The sequence below is a fragment of the Manacus vitellinus genome, unplaced genomic scaffold (genome assembly GCF_001715985.3).
Source record: "Manacus vitellinus isolate BGI_N305 unplaced genomic scaffold, ASM171598v3 scaffold_13_pilon, whole genome shotgun sequence".
Classification (NCBI taxonomy): Eukaryota; Metazoa; Chordata; class Aves; order Passeriformes; family Pipridae; genus Manacus; species Manacus vitellinus.
Genome location: NW_021938999.1, coordinates 9,143,290 through 9,164,741, shown reverse-complemented (window position 1 = coordinate 9,164,741; position 21,452 = coordinate 9,143,290). Strand labels below are relative to the sequence as shown.

The 21,452-nt window shown below is 41.6% G+C and overlaps 1 protein-coding gene across 1 annotated transcript in view; it reads left to right on the top strand.

The window, feature by feature from the left end:
- Positions 1–246: 246 nt before the first annotated feature.
- KIF21A (kinesin family member 21A) overlaps positions 247–21,452 on the top strand; it is an 88,649-nt gene continuing 67,443 nt past the window's right edge. Inside the window, exon 1 of the mRNA XM_029958062.1 lies at positions 247–365. Within this exon, the coding sequence (XP_029813922.1) occupies positions 247–365 (119 nt within the window). The remainder of the gene's footprint in view (positions 366–21,452) is intronic.

The following is a 21,452-nucleotide window of genomic DNA, read 5'->3' as shown; positions in this document are numbered from 1 at the left end:
CAGGAGAGGGAAATATGTGGAAGGGCAAACGGCCCGGCCCTGGCAAGGGCTCTCTCCCAGGAAGGAGGCCTCGAAAGCTGTGTGCAGCGCTGTGCGAGAGCCGCGCATGTTGACCGTGCGAGTGGAGAGTTGCGTGTGGGCGAGCGGTGCAGTTGTGTGGGAGCGCTGAGTGCAGGCGTGTAAGTGCCACACGTGTGTCCGTGTGGGCGAACAGGCTCGTGTAAGCCGGGCACCACGATCGTGCCCATGTGCCGCTCACAGCCGCCAGGCGAGGGTGTGCGGGTTCCAGAGCCGTCGCGGGAGCCCACACGCGAGGGCAGGAGTGAGAAGAAGGGCTGCGTGCGCACGGTGGGCAAGCGCCACCCGTGCGTGTGTGCAGAAAAATGCCAGGAGTGCGTGTGCAAATAACAGGTGCGTGCGGAGACCGCACTCTGGTGTGTGTCTGTGTGTGTGTGTCTGTGTGGGTGTGTGTGTCTGTGTGGGCGTGTCTGTGTGTGCGTGTCCTGTGTGTGCCGTGGTCCTGGGTGTGCGTGTCTTGTGTGCGTGTTGTGTGTAGCTGGGGGGGAGGCCCGTGCGGGGCGGCGGCCGCGCGTGGTGCGCAGGCCCGTGGTGCCCGCGTGTCGCCGGGCCCCCCGCGCGCCGGCCGCGGACGGTTGCTCGGGCGGGGGCCCCGCTGACGACTGCGGCTGCAGCGGGCGGAGGAGCCGGAGCCGCCCCCCGGTGCGGCCACTGACCGGGACCGCGGCTGCGCCCCGCGGCGGCTGACTGACCGCGCTCCCGCCCAAGCGACTGGAGGGCCGGGCCGGGAGGGGGAGGAGGAGGACGGCGCTGAACCGCCTCTTGCACTGCCGCGGCTCGCACCTATCATGTCAGTCACAACCTAAAATGGCTGGAGAGAGGAGGTGGCGGAGCAGAAGGGGGGTGAGGGGGCTAGCTGCGAGCGTGCCCCACTCCTCGCGCCCGGCAGCGCTCACGGCAAGCCAGCGGCAGCCCCTCGCTTCCGCGCACCATGTCGGGCGGCCGGACGCGAGCTCGGTGCGGTGGCGGTCAGTGAGCGGCCGGGGTGCGGGTGGCGGTCCAGGTTGAGGGCCGGGGTGCGGGGTGGCGGGGTGACTGTGCCCGTGCCCCCGCGGCGGTGCGGGCTCCCCACCCGCTCAGTGACACCGTCGAGGCACATCTTCCCTGCAGAGAGGGGTCGCCTCGCCTTGGCTGCTCCTGCTGAGGCTCTTTTTTTCCTCGCAGCAGTGGGAAACAGCCAGAGGAGCGGGGGGAAGGACCGCCACCATTCTGAGGTCTTTCTCACTCATTTCTCTCTAATTTTGAGCAGTGACCCTAAAAATATTCCGAGTAATTATAGCTCGGTGTTGCTAGTGCTTACTCATGGAAGCTGGGCAGCCCTTGAACTGTAGCGATGCCGTTTGCATCACGGAGCTTTGCGGGAGTGGATCCTGGCAGACTGATATTTTTAGAAGGATAAAAGCTTTCATCCCGCGGAGGCTGTGTCTAACCTCACACACTAGAGGGATGAACTCCCATAGGGCTGCTCACAATGCATAGGAATAGGTATACGTAGAAGTCTTGGTGGGAGGGGAGCTTAAATAATTTTAAAACATCAGTTAATTCAAATTACTCTTTAATCAGAGATAAAAATCTACTGTTCCTCGGAGAACTCTTGTCTCTTGTCGGTTTTCTTTGTGAAAATACTGTTTTATTGTTTGGAGATCTTCCAGATTAGCACACAGATGCCTTAATTTTCGAGATGTCTTTACATGATTCAAACATGAGGAGAAACATATATGTGTGTGTATATATCTGTGTCTATTTATGTATATGTATGTCAATATTTGGAGCTTAATTGTGATACTGAATGTTGATTTATGTCTTTACTTTTAAAAAGTTTCTTTATGTTATATGCTGGCACACTTGGAATATTATACCACAAGAAATCAGACTTTAGGGGAAGGTCTGTTTCTTCCAATGGGTCTTTGGAACCATTTCATACATCTTACCTTAGAGACTTCAAGGGTTGTTCAGGAAGACCAAAGAGTGGTGGTTTTGTTTTCTTTCTTTTTTTCTTTTTTTCCCCGAAGGATGTAGAAATAAGTGATGTTACTGTGTGCTATGGTTGGTACTCGTGTGTAGGGGGAACGGTGCAATAACACTTTCAGTAAACAGAGGAACACCGCCCCTGCATGATAACATGGGGAGTATGCTGCAGTTGGTCATTAAAGTCTGATTGCAGTAGCATTTTTCTATGGAGAGAGATGCTTTTGTGAGTAGTATCTGTTGAAGCATTTTTCACATGATGTACAGGGAGGTATTATTCCAAAGCATAATTAAGTTGTATTTTTAAAAAGGAAAATATGAGATAGGTGTGAACCTAAAAACAGGGTGTGTTACAGGTTTACAGACTGCTCTGTTGTTTGAAGAAAATATTAAATATGTTCTGAGCCAAGAGAAATAGTGATGTAGAAGTTAATTTACAAATACAGAAAGTAGTTGCAGCCTGGAATTAAAAACCTACTGGTAGAAGTATTTTTATAGTTGTGTGTGATGATTAGAAATAATATATGCCAAACAATTTGTAGAATTAAAATCACGCAGCTGTAACTCTTGATAACAAATCTCTAATGTTACAAGGTGTATTTCTGCACTATAATTGTCTAACTAACATCTTGTGTCTGAGTGCAGTTTGCTAGTAATAAAGAATTGCATCTTTCCTCCTGTCTGCTTTCTTCCTTTTGGCAGATTAACTATTCGTGCACAAGATTTCTCCCTCTCTGTTTAGCAGTCATGAACAAAAGCATGCGCAGTTATTTTTTTTTCCCACCAGTAGCTCTTTATAGATGGTTTTATTTTTTTTCTGATAGTGTATTTTGTACAGTCCTGTAATTCAACTGATTTTGCAGCTCACTATGTATTGGTGCCATGCTGTACCATGCATTATGAATATTACATTATGTTTCCTTGTTGGTTTTGTTCTTCAGTTCTTTCTGGCAACTTGAGCTTAGTTCAGTGATGATCTGCGCTGTTGTGATGAATTAGTCGTTGTGTTTTGTATGTATGTTTCCTGAACAAGGCTTGCTCTACAGCTGGACCAGCTTTTAGTTTGCAACCCTCGTGTTTGTTTGCAAGATACTGCAAAAGTAGATTGCACTGAGTTTACTATGAAGATGAATTTGCTTAAACTTTAAACACGGGTTATAGAATAGACATCTGAAATTAGCAAATTGTTTTTCCAGAACCTGATTATCTCACCTAATTGTATACAACAGGGTTCAAAAATACTTCATTCTTTCCAATTAGCACCACCTTTAAGCTATCATCTTGTATGCTAATTGCTCCCCATTTTCTTCAGTGTAATAATGGGTTTGTGACTGATGAGCTAAATACTCCGGTTTAGTGAAGCATGAAAGCTGAAAATAGCTTGGCAGATAATCCAGCAACTAATGTTAAATTCTCCAATTAAGAAAATATTTCTTTCTCTATTGTCACCCACCACTGAAAGACATGTGGGCTTAGTTTTGATGATGGTGTGCAACTTCAACAAAGAACTTTGCTCTCTGTGTGACTGTGTAATGTCTGCTTTCAGATACAGAGCCCCCACTATAGTTATCTAATCAAATGACTGTTTTCTTTCTTTTAAATGTGAAAAAATATCCTTTGTGTAAATCTAAAATAGCTGTCTTTTGCAAGTGTCTTTTCATATGAAAAGTAACTTTTGACAAGGCTATGAAATAGTATCAACATCATAGGAAACTGTTTCAAGTTCACAAAAGGATGTAGATTATAGTTTCTGATTCTTGCCTGTCTTGCCACTTCAGTGATGTCCGCAGTGAAAATGCAGCAGGTAGGCTGCTGGCATGTTGGGTAGACGAAGTTCTCGCCTAAGATTTAGATCCCCACCAGCCAGTGGTCTGTGTCTGTTACTGAGTTTTAGAGTCCTTGTGCTACCTGAGGAAGGGACTGGATGGGTCACGGCAGTCAAAGGTGCACTTGCTTTTACTCTTTAACCAACTAAACCTGAGCTGGGTTTCAGGAACTGAAATGGCTCCAACAGTTACTACCTGTCCTTGCCCCATGTGGCTTGGAGCCATAGGGTTAGGATGTCCTAGGGGTGCTGATCTAAGAAGACAAGAAAGTTGGATTTCAGTCCTTTGGATACATGCTGAAAAAGGGAACTTTTGGAGAACAATAATGTTTGGATAGAGCTAACCAGAAGCCTTGCATGGAGCACTACTATCTGATAAAGCATGGAAGTATGTCTGTTATGTCTTCTCCATAACAGGATCCAGATAATAATGTAGACATTGAAGGAAACTGCCTTCTAGTCCTCCAAAGGCAAAAGATGGCCTTGATCCACTTTGAGGCAGTGGAGGTGCCAGATGTATAGATGATAAGCTTCAGTGTTGATTTGTTTGAGATGCTGTGTTAAAACAGAAGAAGAAATAATGAAGTACAATGTGAAAAGATGAATAGCTGTGAAAGCTGACCAGTAGTCAAGAGGAGATGATTGCTTCAATATGCTTGTGTGACACCTCAGATGGAGTGGACATTAAAGGACACGAAATACTAGCTGATGAAATGAAGAGCTTTGGCATTGATTGTGTTCTTGTGAAAGACGGAGCCCAGCTGAAACTGTGTTGATGGGCAGAACACAAAGAACCAGGGGAGAGAGAAGTTTTAGGGGATGATGTTTTATAATCAAGTATGTTTAATTAACATCAGTAAAGAACAGTTGTGAAAGTTCCCTCTTTTCATCATCCTTGGTAGTCTCTCTATGTGCCTTCTTCCCTACTTTAGCAAGAGTTCTTCACTGCTACTGCTTCGCATGCTTTGTGTTTCATCCCTCAAACAAGGAAGGGGAGTGTTGCTACTGTGCTCACTTGGGTAGAGAGCTCTGAGATCCAGCCACCCACTGCCTTGAATTGTCTAAAAAGTTCCCTTTTCATACCCACCCTGGGTGCCTGCCACATGTTGTGACACTGCTTCACAAAGGTGAAATGACGTTTGCCAAGTGTGGAAGTTATGTGTGCAAAATGTAATGGAACTACTGCTAAATTTTTTTAATAACAGGTGCAGCTGATGAATGGAAACCACCCAGCCTCTGTTTCTGGTATTCCAAAAGGGAGATGAAGTATGCTAGAAAAACATATTGATTACTAGTGCAATTTAGGAATAGAGGTTTTTTGCAACTAATCAAGCTGATTGTGGCAGGACATAAGGATATAGTGTTGACTTTTGATTAGGCAAATGGGATATGTTCGTCACTTGTAACCTTAGCTTTCCACTGCAAAGCTTTGTTCTGGGAATGCAGGATTTCTTTTCATACCCCCAGTTTTTGAACTGTGTGATCAGTTAGACATCTATAGTTGTTTTTTTTTCTCCTTTGTTAGTTTCTGTGTGGTTTTTTTCTCCCCATATGGAATCTGCTGTTTATTGTTGTCTTGCCTCCCTCTACCTTTTCAAATTTGCATTCTTCTTTTTAAGGATTTTCTTCTGATAGCTTTTATACTGAAGTTTTCCTATGTCTTAGATCCAGCTACTGTTAAATACACTAGGAAGGAAGCAGCTGAGTGGAAGGAACCTGTCTGACAGGTGTGTTTTAAGGCACTTTGATGGCAGCTGAGATTGATTTTCTTTCTTGGGCTGCTCTTTTGCAAACAGTTACAGCTGTGTTTAAGCTTCCCTCCATGAATGGCTCCTCAAATGTCAGATGAATGAACATGTATGCTGTGGTATATATTATAAGCTCTGGAGGGCAGATACTCATTTCATACTTCTGATACAGTGCTAAGCATTCTCATAAATCATTCTGTAACTAGATAAGCAACAACAGTAGGCTACAGTACTGTCCACTGGCTCCTTAAAATGAACCAAAGTTTTCCTTTTAATAGACAGTAATTACTACCTATCTGTAGTCATGTGAAGCTGGGACAGTTTTTTGGGGAAAATATCTCAAAGTAACTGTGTTAACGAAGTTTAGCAGTTTATAAGTATGCAAGCATACCCCATCAAAGAAAAGAAAATTATCAACAGTATTAAATAGTAAGGTGTTGGAAAATAAGTCTTTTGCACAGAGTCTGTTAAGGGAAAACTACAAAAGAGATCTTGTTTTTGGAAAGCTCGAGTTGCATATCTTTTTGTTAGTTTTGGTGTTTTTCTTTACTCCCTGACTTAAACAAACATTCCCTTGTCCTTCACCGAAACTTTACTCCATCCGTATGTTTTGCATTTTAGCTGAAAAAAAGACACGGCACCATCTGCTGCTGAATTAATTCTGGTTTCACAATATCTAGCTTGATCATCCGTTACTGATATTGCTTGGGGCAGGCTGAAATCTGTCATCTTATTTTCTAGGAAATAAACTTTCCACCACTCCTGTTGTAAACACAAACTCATTCTTTGATGGAGGGGAAAGAAATCCTACTTGGGCCTTGTGTCTTGAATTTAGGAAGAAGAAAAAGCAGTGAGTGGTGTACATGGGTGGTCTGTTCATGCTTGCGGGTGAATGATATTTTTAACTTGCCACTTCCCAAAGTTTGTAGAAGACTCGGGAGTTTACTTTGCTTTGAAAATCCATTGAGTCAGTCACCAATTTCCATTTAATAGTGTTGTCTTTGCTACTTACGATCTGTGACAAGTTAGGATTTATATTGTTGGTCTAGACATGCCTTTATTACTGAACTCAAGGCTTCATATTTTCAGGTTTACTGTGTGACTTCTGTAAATTCTTCTACAGTAGTTGAATGACCCTTATGCTTGGGATCAAGGGATCCTTCCCTCTGCTTTCCCTTGATTTGCTTTAAGTGTTTTATAGATTGCCCTTGCTGCCCACTCAGAGATGGCTGCTGCAATTCTTGCTTTAATGTTCTGTTGCCTGATTAGTGATGGGGAAATAAAGCCGTTTTAAGTTTTTAGGTGCCTTTTTTTTTTGTCCCTAAAGAAAATATTCAGTTTTCTGCTGTATTGTGGCTGCCAGAGCAGAGAATTTTTTGTTATGCTAATATTATTTCCATGTAAAATACTTGTGCAAAGTTAAGTGTCATTTGACCTGGTGAACAAGGAAGTTTAATTAGAAATCAAACCTGATCTGAACAAGTCTAGCAAGAGTAACTGCATGAGCTGTGCCTTTTTCTTTGCTTGTACTCTTTCTCTTCTCTTAAATTGTTTTAAATTTTGTTCATTTTCTTCCTACCCTTCCTTGGTTTTTTTGTAGTTTTCAGTGTTTATTTCCACTTTTCCTTGGTGAAATATATCTGCTCCTGTATAACTACGGGGAGAAATGCTGCCTTATTTTTCAAAAATGGTCTTGTTTGATGTGTTTACTATAGCAACAAGATACAAATGAAGAATAGTAAAAAGATTTTAAGGTCAGTGTCACACTGAGTTTGATGCATAGAGAAGCAAAATGTTCAACAGGTATTTTAATATGTGAAAAACTGATTATTCAGAGCTTATGATTGATTAGCATAAAATATTTCCTGAATAGACTGTGAATGGAAATAAGGAGTGAGTACCATCTGGTCCTTTATTCTAGTTAGTGTCCTCAACAGATTTGGCAAAGTTGGCCTCTGCTGGAATAATTAATTTTTGTGTAAAGAACTTTTTTCTTTTTAAATCAGCTGACAAATGCTTGGCTTGCTGTTTGGGACAATGCACCCTTTAAGCATCTTTACATCTTTAAATCTGATTAACAAAAATGAATGACTTACCCCTTCAGCTTGTTTACTCTGGAGCTTCAACACAGAAAACTGAGAGCAACAAGACCTTAGTAAAAGTTTATTATATGATTGTTCTATTATACACAACGATTTATATGCATTCAAGTGGAATAGTGCACTTCCATTGTTGGCTTTAAAAATGGATTAAAGGATTTGTTGTTTGGGTAAATCTTAGTGTCTAACTGGTGGTTCTTGCATTTGTGCTGCTGTAGGAACTCTGCATAGTTCTGTTGGTTAGCAAGTATCTAACTCTTTGCAGGACATTTTAGATATAATTTTTCCATACTAGCTCTTAAATACTCCAGGTTTCTTGAAATCTTTTCCCTTGTACACTGTAACTTTGAAGGATACTTATTTTCGCTTCGTCTACATTCAGCATAATTGATCCTTTAAAAACATGAATAAAACAGTATTTTCCAGGTGAATAAAAGACTGTAGCATGCTATAGCATTAGGGTTCAGCTACCAGAGCTGAACACAGGGAACGTTATCAGTAATAGGACGAGACAGAAAATGTTTCCCTTTTGTGAGACATCTCAAAGTCTGACACTTATCTTTTCCTCTGTGTTCCCTTTTGATAATGGAAGAATTTGATCAAAGAGGCTTCTCTGTTTACTGGGTCTAATCTCGTCTGGAGCCTTGGAAAAAAGTATTCCACATCTTGAGTCGATTGTCCAACCCCTCAGTTACTGTCTTTAAGCTGTGTATTTTTTCATTGACTGTTTTTTCCTTCCATTTATAATCATGTTAGTTGTCTTTTGCTTAATACTGCTAAGACAAATTTAAGGAGACATATTAAGCTGAAAAGCTACATAGCCATGGAGCATTAATGTCAGTCAAGAGACTGTGTTAAATATGGGACTTGTTAGTAGTGTTGCTTAAGAAGTTGTGCAAATCATCAGTAATAGGTTAAAACACAAAAGAAAAGAACATCTTCTAGAAATATATTGCAAAAAATGAAATACAGTCTTGCATAATTGTGGGGTCACTGGCAGGATTGCTAAGAAATGTCCCATGTACAATATAGCCCTTAGGATTGCGTAGAATGGAGAAAGTGGCTTATCTGGGTTCCTTTGAAGCATTTGGTGAGAGGTTGCATGTGAGACTTCTTGGAATAAAGTGATTCGAAGGTAGACTGACTTAAGTAAGATGTGTGTTTATATAATTTATTCAAAATACTGAAAATTGAGAAGTTACTTTTCTAATTAACTTTGTTTTTCCAAGTCAGTAGTCCTTAGCATTCATTTTGTTGGACATTTCTTTTCTTTGGCATGGGACTAATTGAGAGATGAGTCCCGAGACCTTTTGTGTCATTCCAAGTAGCTCATTATCCCAAGGTCTTAGAGTTGTTAATCTCTCTCTCAGTAGTATTGATTTGCCAGCTGCAGCTGTGCCTCTTAGTTTGTGCTTGATTCCGCCATAGGACACAATCTCTGTGCGTCCCCATCTCCGCCCTTATGAGAATATGAGAGGGGTATGAGTGTAAGTAGTGAGTTGGGTTTTTTTAATGTTCTTTTCCTGCTTTTACCTCCCCATGGTCCACTGGCACTTTGTTTATTGTCATCTTAGAATTATGTCATAAGGTCCTCAGGCCAAAGATGTAGCATCAAAGTAAACACTTATGATATAAATAATACACGGAATAATATCATGAGAAAAGCAACTGCTAGTAAAACATCTGAGTTAGTCACTGAAAAGTCTTACAATTAAAAATTCTATATGTTTCTCCCTCTCCCCATCATTTGTTTTTGTGAAGGGGAAAAGGAATTATGCCTCTACCAAACACTTTGATCTCCAGGAAATAGCTGACTACTCTTTTTTTTTTTTACCTGCTAAGCAAACATTGCTTTAGTTGTCACTCTGCATAAGTTGTCCAGGTAAAGTTTATTTTGCTCCCTAGTCTGAAATACATTCTTTTTGAAGTCTGATCTTTAATTTTAAGTACATGTGAAATAATTATTTTTAGACTCTGTCTCTGTAATGTGATGCCTTTTGAATTTTTCTTTAAGAAGTGTTATCTATACACATTACTTTGCAGGCTAGGGATGTTGATACCATTTAAACTTCTGTATTTTCCTAGTTAAAATTATATAGTGAGTGTGAATTACTGGTATATTTGGGAAAGGTTGTTGTGAGCAAACTGTTTGAAATGCATTGAAAACCAGAAAAATATTTTCATATTGGGTTAAGGGCGATTAAATATCTGAATGTATATTTTCTAGATGTGATCAAAAAGAGAAGGATTTTACTTATGTTTGAAGAGGCAGTAGATCAGAGAGGAGGCCACCTGTTCAATCTATATCACTTAGAGCACAGCTTATGCTTCTGTCTAATCTGATCAGTCAGTCCATCACTCAGGAACAATAAAATTGCCAATCTGATCTTCATTTGCAGAACTGTGAGTTCAGCAAAAGTGGATTGGTGTTCAGTAAACTCTAAAAATGAGATGTGAGATAGGGCTAAATTGGTATTTGCAAGTAAACTATTTGGGATTTAAACATCCGTATAATTAAATGTACTTTTTTCTTTTTTTGTACTCCTAAAAGCTTCAGACTTTCAGACTTTAGGGTTTTGTTGGGATTGTTGTTATGGTGTGATGGGTTTTTTGGTTTGGTTTTTTTTTGTTTGTTTGTTTGGGTGGTTGGTTCATTGGTTTTATTTTTTGTTGATGTCTTTTTTTGTTTGTTTGTTTTGTTTGTTTCTTTTTCTTCCCCACACAATCCTCAAAGTGATCTGCATTGGCTGGTCAATCCACTGCCTTGGCTCTGCATTTTAAAATATAGCTGTAGGTCTGTTTCATTATCATTGTTAGCAAAGCTTTTAGGAACAGATGGACTTTTCCCATGTTCTCTAAATGTCAACAAATAAAACTTTGGTAGGCCCCAAAAAGGAATCATAGAATTGTCAAGGCTGGAAAAGACCTCCAAGAAACATTGTACAGCTGAGAGCTTCAGATGAAAGTGCTTGGTTCTGTGCTTGCAGCCCTAAAAGCAGTGCTTCTGTTAATTTTTGAACTCTGACTGCTGAGTGCAGAGATGCCTCTTTGGGAAGAGGAAAATGGTGTTGCATAAAATGGTGTTGACCTACATCTTGGTTGCTACTTGACTGAACACAAAGGGCTGGTGCACTGTCTGCTGCTATTGTAGGCAGGTGTTCAAGTGATTATGAATAATGTGTAAATATTAAGTATGAAACAGCAGTGTTGTAGCAAAAGAGGAAAATTAGTGTAATAGAAATTGGAGACCTTATGGAAAGTACAAAGAAATCCATACACTTTGTTCAGTACTGCTGATATCTAGTGTTAGGTTTTGGGTCCTCCTGTTGAAGAAAAATGTGGACTAACTGAGGGGGATTGAAAAGAGAAGGGAAATGACTGTCTAGAAAACACGACCACTTCCATAGTGAGATATGAGGAGGGAAGATTGGTAAGAGACTTGTACTGAAATACGTAGAGTCAAATATGGAGTGGAAGGGAATAAAATGTTCTTCATGCTCAAGGTGAGATCTATAAAAAGTAGTAGAATTAAATTCCAGTAAAAAAAGTAAAAGGAAGAAAATATTTTCCTATTGTAAGAATGTATGTCCTGGAATGATTAGCCTGTGGAGATACAGAATTGCCCATATGGGAGACTTCTGAAAGCAGTTCAAACTGATAACTGCCAGGAACGTTTTGGATCAAGTTAATGGCGCCTTGGTCCAGAAAGGTAGAGTGGGTAAATAAACTCTGACCCTCTCAGTGTTTTTTCCACCCCAATTGTCTGTGAAGCTGCATGTTGAGTGCCAGGACCTGAATTCAGCACAATCGAGTGATCCCATTCAAATGTCAGTGTGTTCACAGAGGTGTGACAGTGTCCTCATGAACAGTAAAGCCTTACGGCTTTGGAGGGGTAAGCTTAGGTTAATCCAAGTTTGAAGTGACCTCAAGAGGTCATCTGATCCAACCTCCCACTCAAAACATGGCTAAAACTAAATTCAGGTGAGATTTCACAGGGCTCTATCAAGTTAGATCTTGGAAAAACCTCTGAGGATGGAATTTCCCCGGTGTCTCTGGGCAACCAGTACTTGACTGTCCTAATGTTTGATGGTCAAATTCTTTTCCTTATGCCAGGCTGGGAAATTTTGTGCTTTGTTTTATGATCAGTGCCTCTTGTCCTCCCAGTGTGAACCTCAGATAAGAACTTGGGCCTGTTATCTTTGTAACCTTCTGTTCTATATTGGGAGAGAGCAAACAAGGCCTAAAAGCCCTGAACATATTGAAGAACTCTGTGCCTATGATCTGTTGGAAAAGCGAGATACAGGGGACACCTTCAGCAAAGGAGGTGCAGTCTCTTCTCCATGTAAGTTCAAAGATGATAGACGGGATTCTTGAGGGACTGACCAGTAGTGCTGGTGATGCAGCTGCTACTAGGAGGAAATGTGTTGTAAGCATACACAGCGTGAAGTACTGGCGGCTTTAGTTTGTTTGTGTGGTATCTATAATTCTGTTCCAAAGTCTGTACATTCACCTCATATGATCCTCCCCTACTTGCTTTGAAGACTCTTTCATCGTAAATGTGATGTTGCTGCTGTGAAGGCATTTGGAGTGTGATTCAGTTATTGATAAGTCTGCTTTCCTCTTCTCCCAGGAATATGTGGTGCTCACCTTCTGCCTGTGTTTTCTTTGCCACAGTTCAAGCTTACTTATTATTTTGACCAAGCTGACTAATAAGAATAATTAATCTCCATCACTGTTTAATGTTTCTTTGCTTTTCAGATGTGCTCTCCTCAGCCATCTTGTAGAATAATCGTGTCTCTTTCTCTGTCTCCTGCTGTTCATGTTTCATTCTTTCAGTTCTTCTGGCTTGTTCAGACAGTAGATTCTGTATGGCAGAAAGAAATGCGTACAATAGTCAGTGGTTCATCACATGAAGCATGTGATAATCTTGTGAATACAACCCAAAAGCATCAGTTACTTACCTTGGAGTGGTTTCTTAAGACTCTTTGGAAATTAATTGTAATTTGTGCATTATCTGTTTTTGTCTTGTTTTGTCAAATGGGTTAACTTGCTTTATTTCTTTAGATTTGTGTATTCATAAAAATGGATGTGGAGCACTGGGCAAAGTTAACATTTAGCTTGGTTTGCATTTTTTGTATTGTTGGATGTCTGCCTAGTATCTGTAAGAGTTGTCTGGTTGAAGTTCAATCTTTTTAAAAGAGAGAAATGTGTTGGTAGACTGAATGAAATGCTTCAAAGCTCATATGTGTCTCTCTTGAATTTATATACTTTTGTTTTCTCAGATTGTAGCTAGGAAATGTTACTAGATGTGTCAAGGAAATATGACTAATTGTGGTCCAGCTGGACAACTGACTGCTCTTTCTATGTATGTATTCTGTAATTTATACATGCAGTTTTCACCATAGATTAAACTTTTGTGCTAGGCTATATGTCTATCCAAGGAATATCCAGTGGGGCAGAATGCTTGTCATCTACTGCACTGTTGTAGTGATAATTGCTCTCCTGTTTTGCCACCTCCTTAGTAAAGAGGGGGATTGTCACTCCAGCAAAGCAAATGTGTGTGAGGTCCTCTCCTTTGCTCACAAGTTACTTGAGTTGGCATCATGTTTTTTTTCACATTGTGGTAATAAAAAAATAAAATGTAGGAGATACTTTCATGTTCAAGGGGTCTCTCTCTGCTGCAGCTGTTACCAGTACTGGGAATCCTCTGGATATACTTTAACATGTAAGGCTGGGTGTTGCCATATACCTTATGTATGTGTCCTTGCTTCTGTGTGCCAGTGTGAGCAAATGCCTAGTTAGGGGACCCTGGCCCCCTCACTTCCAAGATTGGAAATAATTAAATAATCTGTGTGACTTGTTTTAGGTATTGGCCTTCAGTACAGGGTTAAGCTACAAAGACGTAGACATCTGCTGCTGTTTATAGGGTCAGCTCTGGTGTTGGAGTAACAATGACCCCATGGGAAGGCTCCTATTGCTTATTGATCTAGGTACAATTGGAGCACAAAGGTATGGTATATCTTCAATTACTTTGGACATAGCTGAAAAGTTTTGTTCTACCTTTCTTCCTTCACAGGTAGGTAGGGATGATGAGGGGGTGTAGGCTTTTCAGTTTTATTGTGAAGTCTGAAAGGTTCAAAGAGAGCCGGGATTTTTTTCTTTTCTTCTAATCTGTAAGTCCTTCTGGATATTCTTATTGTGTGCATTGCATATTGGACTTTCTCAGTTCAGTGTGCTTGTGAAAACAAACAAAAATCAGAAGAGCTACACAACGACCTCTCTTATGTGGGGTGTAGAGTTTTCGTCTTTTTAAAAGGAAAAGCTATTTTTGGCTATTTTTTTCTCACTTGAGTCCTGGTGTAGTTTGTTTAAATTGTTAGCTAGGATAGGTAAGAAAGGACTACACTTATCAGATTTCATTGCAGTGTTTTTGGTGTTTTCTTTCTTTTGTTTGTTTGTTTTGTTTTGCTTTTTTGTTTTTCTTTTTTTTTTTTTTTTAAAGGAAAAAAAAAAAGCCACGGTACCAGCAAGAATTGCTAGAGGTACTGAAGCTAGCAGTTTCTTCTGTCAGCAAGTTTTAGGTGGAGTGTCACTGCCAGACTATTTTTCAGCTGCTGGGTCTTTGTGTTACTCCATTTTTGCTGTTGTTGCAAGGCCCTTCTGCCAACAGTGCTGCTGCAGATTAAACAACTTAATGCGTTGCAATGGCTGCCTGGGAACAGAGGGCTTAAGTCTTGTTACTCTGAGCTGAAAACTGTATGTGGTAGCTCCAGATCAGGATGGTGATGGGTAATACAGGAAAAACACAAGAGATTGTGTTCAGTTTTTTTATTCGTTCTGACACTGATCTGACGTATTGTGTAACACCAGTCAGCCGGATTTGATTGAGAATCCATTTATGTGTTTAGTTATAAACATGATTGTGCTTGAAGTGAAACCAGTCCTGGTGTCCTTTAATTTGTGCTAGGCAATCCTGCTCCCTGTCCTGAGTCTTTCTCACTTCACTGGTTTCAATTTGCCTTGATTCCGTTCTTCAGCCACTGGTTCTTTGTTCAGTGGTCTAGAAACGGTTAACTCTAGGAAGCAGAGTTGGGAAATAAGCTATTTGTAGTTTCCTATGGGCCTTGCTAATTATTCATGTGATAGGGCTTATGTAAGGGCAAGGGCTGCACTGCAGTTGCACTTCATTTGATGACAAAGTTCTGTATTTCTGTGTAAACAAAAGTCTGTTGATAAGGCATGGGCAAGCAAAGTCTATAGTTGAAACTAGGGAGAAAACAAACTTTTCTGGGAGGATCTTAAGGTGCTACTACCTGCTTATCTGTCATATTTCTTAAAAAAACCCCAACAACACAAACAAGAAACCCCCCCCATAAAACCCCAACCCTGACAGGATTTTATTAAAAAAAAAATTTTTTTAAGACCTTCATTGCTATCTTCCTTGTATTAGCCTTTCTTCAGGTTCAGTGTTGAAAACACTTAAATCATAAAATTAACATTTTCTATAGCATGACTTAGCAAAATATTAACATTTAAAACAGGGCAGACTGTTTTCTCTCTTTACCTTTGACACTGAAATTGTAAAAGCAGACTCTATTAGAAAATATTAGAAGTACCTGTTTTGGAGAAATCTGGAAATTCTAGGGGAAAAAGTATTGATCTACTAACACCCTTTTAAGCCCTTGTTTAATACTTGCCAGCAATTTCTTTAGAACACCAATTAGCTTGAGAAGTTTTGTCTACATATTCAACCTTTTTCTTTCTAAATATATTACCATAGCATATGCTGGAATAAACAGCCCTGTACTTCTTCTCTCCATCCCCCAGATGTTGTCTGTAGTGCTGAAGAAAATTCTTTAAATGGAAACAAGGTTGGCCAAAACACTAGAGCTTTGTTGTGGATGAATTATGGGGGTTTTCTGTTGTGCCTTTTTTTTTTCTTCTTAAGTTTACTGTAAGAGTGGAGGTAGTATGTGGTTGAAGCTGAGTGCAGCCATGGAGTGGAAGTCAGTATAGGTGTGAGAGACAGCTGTCTGATTCATAGCAATTGGTGATGCAGAGTATGTGGCTTGTGTTAACATCCAGTCTTCTGGCTTCGTGGTGCTGGTGAGGAAAACTGTCTGAAACAGCCTTAAAGTTATGGACTAATATATAGATATATCTGTCTCTATATAGCTTTTAATAAATGCGTGACCCATTGTGAAAACTTTATATAAGCCTTAGTGTAATACCCTCCCTGGCCTTGAGGCATTACCAGTATGCCATTAACACATTATTTCGTGAGAACTCGTAGCTTTCTGTTTCCTGGTGAAGTTCCTTCTTAGCTTCTGGAAAACCTTGTATGCACCTCCCTTCATGCACTGTCCTGTTAGGTCTCATTTAAGCTAAAGGAGCTCTTCTCTCATTGGATACTAAGTGCTCCGAGGAAAGAGATAAGTTTAATAAATTTTGTGGCATGGACTGTAGCCATCTCAAATGGTTTTACTGTAGTCCTTATCTGTAAACAGTTACCATGAGCTTAAATTTCTAAGGCAATTTGAAACAGTTTATATATGAATACTTGTTTAGAAAGCATCTGTGCTACCTCCAGTGCATGAGGTATGAACTCTGATACAGACAAACCACAGGTAATTTGCATTGATGATTTCTGAGAGCAGCTGGGAAATGCCTGATTTAGAAGTATCAGGTGCCAAGAAGAGCTGATTTAATTGAGTCAAGACAAAGAAAAGGGGTTTGACCCTGAAGAAGCTTGTCAGGACAGACTTTTCTCTGTGTCCCCAAGGAGCTGCAGCCGAGTGTTCAGCAGACAGAAATGATCCCAGGATCAGGTGTTGCTGCTTTGTGTGCACTGGCACTGAGGGAGACTGGCAGGGCAGTGCCCAGGCCAGCAACTGTGCACAGCAGAGGAGGACTGTTCCAGAAATGAAGCCTCCCCTGCCTATGATGTAAAATGGAAACAGTTGCTTTTAATTTGTTTGAGCTACCCTGCTTCATGATTTTTTTTTTTTTTAGTGACTTTCCATTAATAGTTTTGGAGTTCTGTTTGGATTTGTAATCAGGGAACCTGAGACCTAATGAGAAATTAAGCCTACTGCTAGGACATGAAATAGAAGGTGCTTAGCCTTGCTGTTAGGCCAGCATAAATAATGGTTGTTTAAAGCAGGTATAAGTAGTAAGGAAGTAACTAGTTCTTTCTAGATTTTATTCAGAATTTATGCTGTGAGTCCTGTGCACCTGTCGGTTTACATTGTGGTGCGTTACCAGGGTACACTTGTTTCGTGGACCTGCTCTGTCCTGGAGCTAAAGTTTTGGTGAAATATACTGGTATTAATATTAGTGGTAATTCCAAACTATAAGCTTGCTAATGCGGTGAGGTTTGCATGCCAGTACCTATTAACCAGGAGAATGACTATTTTCACACTCAGTTTGTTTAGCCTAGCCAACAGGGAGTTCCTACCTGCCCTGGAGTTGGAAGCTAAACTGTTAGAAAATAAACCAGCCTTTTCTGTTTTGTATATTATCAAAAGTCATGGTATTTGTTCTCAGACAACTGCAAGAGAAGTGTAGGGAACAGAACAAAGGTCTCTATGTAACCTTTGTCGACCTCACCAAGGCTTTCGATACTGTGAGCAGAAAAGGTCTGGGGCAGATTTTGGAATGTTTAGGTTGTCCCCCCAAGTTCCTCAAAATGATCATCTCTCTCCATGAGGATCAGCACGGCCAAGTCAGATATGGCAACACACTTTCTGAGCCCTTTCTAATAAAGAATGGCGTGAAACAAGGCTGCGTTCTCGCTCCTACCCTATTCACAGTCTTTTTCAGCATGATGCTCCAAAGGGCCACGGCAGATCTCAATGATCAGGACGGTATCTACATTCGATACCGTACTGATGGAAGCCTTTTCAACCTAAGGTGACTGAAGGCCCACACCAAGACCTTAAACCATCTTGTCCGGGAGCTGCTTTATGCTGATGGCACCGCCCTTGTTGCCCACACAGAAGCAGCCCTGCAGCATTTAACATCCTGCTTTGCAGATGCTGCTGAGCTCTTTGGACTGGAAGTCAGCTTAAAGAAGACAGAGTTCTCCATCAACCTGCACCTCAGGAATTCCCCCATCATCCCCACATCACCATTGGCCAATCAGAGCTCAAATCAGTTCAGCAGTTTAATTACCTTGGTAGCCTCATCTCCTCAGATGGTAAGATTGATGGGGAGATAGACAACAGGTTAGCAAAGGCATAGAGTGCTTTTGGAAAACTCCACAAAAGAGTATGGCGTAATAAACACTTGAAGAGAAGTACCAAGATCAGTGTTTACAGAGCCATAGTGTTGTCTACTCTCTTATATGGTTCTGAATCATGGGTCACCTACCGCCACCACCTGCGACTCATAGAACGCTTCCATCAACACTGTCTCCATACAATCCTAAACATCCACTGGTCAGACTTTGTGACCAATACATCTGTTCTAGAACAAGCAGCAATCACAAGTATTGAGGCCATGTTGCTGAGAACACAGCTGTGCTGGACAGGGCAGGTCTCAAGGATGAAGGACCACTGCCTCCCTAAGATCCTGCTTTATGGTGAACTTGCCACCGGCTGCCGCATGAGAGGAGCCCTGAAGAAAAGATACAAGGACTCCCTGAAACAACATCTCAGCCTTGGCCATATTGATCAACATAACTGGTCTACTCTGGCCTCCAATCGGGAGGCCTGGAGACACACCATCTATAACAGTGCTGCTTCCTTTGAGAACACACGCAGGATCACTCTTGAGGAGAAAAGACAATGCAGAAAGAACCGTGTCTTGCGGAATATACCATCTAAGGAGTCTTTCTGCTGTGCCTTTTGTAGTCGGTTATGTCTATCTTGTATTGGCCTCATTAGCCACCAGTGTGCCTGTAATAAATGTGGATAGAGCCTTCCTTAATCTTCACTCGCGAAGCCCAGCCATGATGATGATGATTATCAAAAGTGAAGAATATGAAATCAGCCCATACTTTCCTGACGAGGTAGCAGAGCATGCACTTTCACTTTGTTAGGTTTAAGTCTCCAATGATGTATTGTAGGGTATTGTAGTCAGTAAGTTATTTGAATAGTTTTAATGAAGAACTAGTAGAAGTGATATGGAAGCATCATATCTTTAACTGCAGTCAGGTTAAGCATCAGTCAATCAGTTTTTGAATGTTTTCTTCAACTTAAGGCATTCTCTAGTGTATTTCTCCCTCTTTACATAGAGGATGTTCTTCTGTACTGGCAGTGAGAAAATTTAATACCCTAGGCAATGTGGAAGAAGCCAAAGTACCTGCAGCTTTTTTGCCCAATGTAGATATCATTCTCTAGATCAAACAAATAAGAGATGAAAAATTCCAGTTATTAATATACTGTTGTGGGTTGACCCTGGCTGGATGCCAGGTACTCACTAAAGCTGTGCTCACTCCCCTCTGCAAATGGACAGAGGAAATAAAAAACAGCAAAGGATTCATGAGTTGAGGTAACAGCTGGGAGAGGTCACTTAGTGATCACTATCATGGGCAAAACAGACTCAAAGTGGGGATATTAATTGAATTTCATTACTAACAGGGTCAGAGCAAAAGAGTAAAATAATTGTAAAAACACCTTCCCCCCACCCCTCCTTCCTTCCATGTTCTCCCTCCTCCCCCCCCATTGGTGCAGAGAGGTTATGGTCAGTTGTTGTTTCTGCCGCTGCTCAGAGAGAGGAGTCCTTACCCTGCTCCATGGGGTCCCTCCCACAGGAGACAGTCCTTGACGGACCTCTCCAGTGTGAGTCCATCCCTAGGGCAGCAGCTCTTCCCAAACTGCTGTCCCGTGGGTCACTCCTCCATGGGGTGCAGTCCTTCCCGAATGAGCTGTACCGACGTGGGTCCCCTACAGGGGCCACAAGTCCTACCCGGGAAAAACCTCCTCCAGTGTGGGCTCCTCTCTCCACAGGCCACAGGTCTCCAGCAGGACCCTGCTCCATCTTGGGCCTCCCACAGGGTCACAGCCTCCTTCATGCATTCACCTGCTCCAGCATGGGCTCCTCCATGGGCTGCAGGTGGGTCTCTGCACCCCGATGGTCCTCCATGGGAGGGGCACAGCTGCTCCACCATGGTCTGCACCACAGGCCACAGGGGCCGCAGCTCCGGCACCTGGAGCACCTCCTGCCCCTCCTTCTGCCCTGACCTTGGTGTCTACTTTGTTGTTCACATATTCTCACTCTGCTCTCCCCTGGCTAGAATTTTTCACTGCGTAACAACCTTCTGTTCTTAAATATGTTATCACAGAGGCGTTACTGTTGCTTCTAATTGGCTCAGCCTTGGCCAGCGGCAGGAAGCCCATCCTGGAGCCGGCTGGCATTGGCTCTACCAGACTGGGGAAGCTTCCAGCAGCTTCTAACAGAAGCCACCCCTGTAGCCCACCCCCCACTACCAAACCCTAGCCACAGAAACCCACAACATATATTTAGTAGAATATGAAAATGTTTAGAGAAGACTTCAGCCAGAAGGTTCTTTTCCATGCAGGATCCACATTTAGGCATGTTTTAGGTCTTCATTTTAAATCCAATTCCCAATTTTCTGCCAGAATTGTTTTATTAAAAAAGCTTTTGATTGTACTGGTTTCTTGTCTTTCTTCAGGGTAATACATCTATGTATGCTACAGACATAGAACTGGAGGTGTGTAATTGAAGAGATTTGAAGATGAGAAGTTACTACCCTGCACTTACACAGTCCCTGTGTAGTGTCATGTAAGGCCGTCTGGACTGGATGAAAGGCTGAGCAAGTGAAATGGCGACAGCTCAGCCCCTGCTGCAAGTGTTGTTGCAGTGGAGAGCTCTCTGCTAGCTTTGGGCTGTGAATTTGTGTGTGGAAACTGGCTTTCCTGTGAGGTTCCAGATTCCACTGGATTTCTTGCACAGACAATGTTGAATGAGGCTCAGATATAGCAGTACCAACTCCAAACTTATTCACCAGTCAACTGTGATAAGTTCCATTCTTTTGACTTCCTGTTACTTAAGCTCCATTTATTGCAGCTTTCCACTGGTATTCCATATAAATGCTTAATATTGTCTTGCTCACTAACTTCCAGTTCCTTCTCCACCACATCTGAAAGTCAGCCTGAGTTAGCTGAGGAAAAGATTATGGCTTGTAGATAACTCGAGTTTTGCACCTGGTTGAAACTTCAGGGATTGTTTTTAGAATCAATACCGAGAGACTTGCAGACTTCTCAGCTTCGTTGAGGATTGAAGAAGGGAGGAAGGGTGGGAGAGAGTTTGGGGACTGTCAATTTATATTTGCTTGAAATGATCACTTTCAGCAAAAGAGCATCCGGCATCGTACTGAGCAATCAGTTTGGAGCGTGGCTCAGTGTGGGAAAATGCTACCTACTGACTTCTTAGCATAGTTTCCTGAATTGTCCTGACTTTTAGCTAACTTTTTGAGGTTTTCTTTTAAAGCCAATAAAGAGCAGCATGGTGGTCAGGTCTTCAGCCTGCAGCTGAATACAGTGTCACTGTATAGGAACGGAAAGATGGAAAAATTATCATTGAAGTTTGATGCTGATGATGATATAGAGCCTTGCAAATAGAATGAATAGACAGGAAGAAAAGAATTAAAATTCTTTTTTAAAACATGTAACACTGTGTAGCCAAACCAGAAGGACTGAAGAAGGTGGATGATACTGTTTCTTTCTGGTTTGCAAGTTTAAAAACAGACAGTACTAAATAAAGTACTAT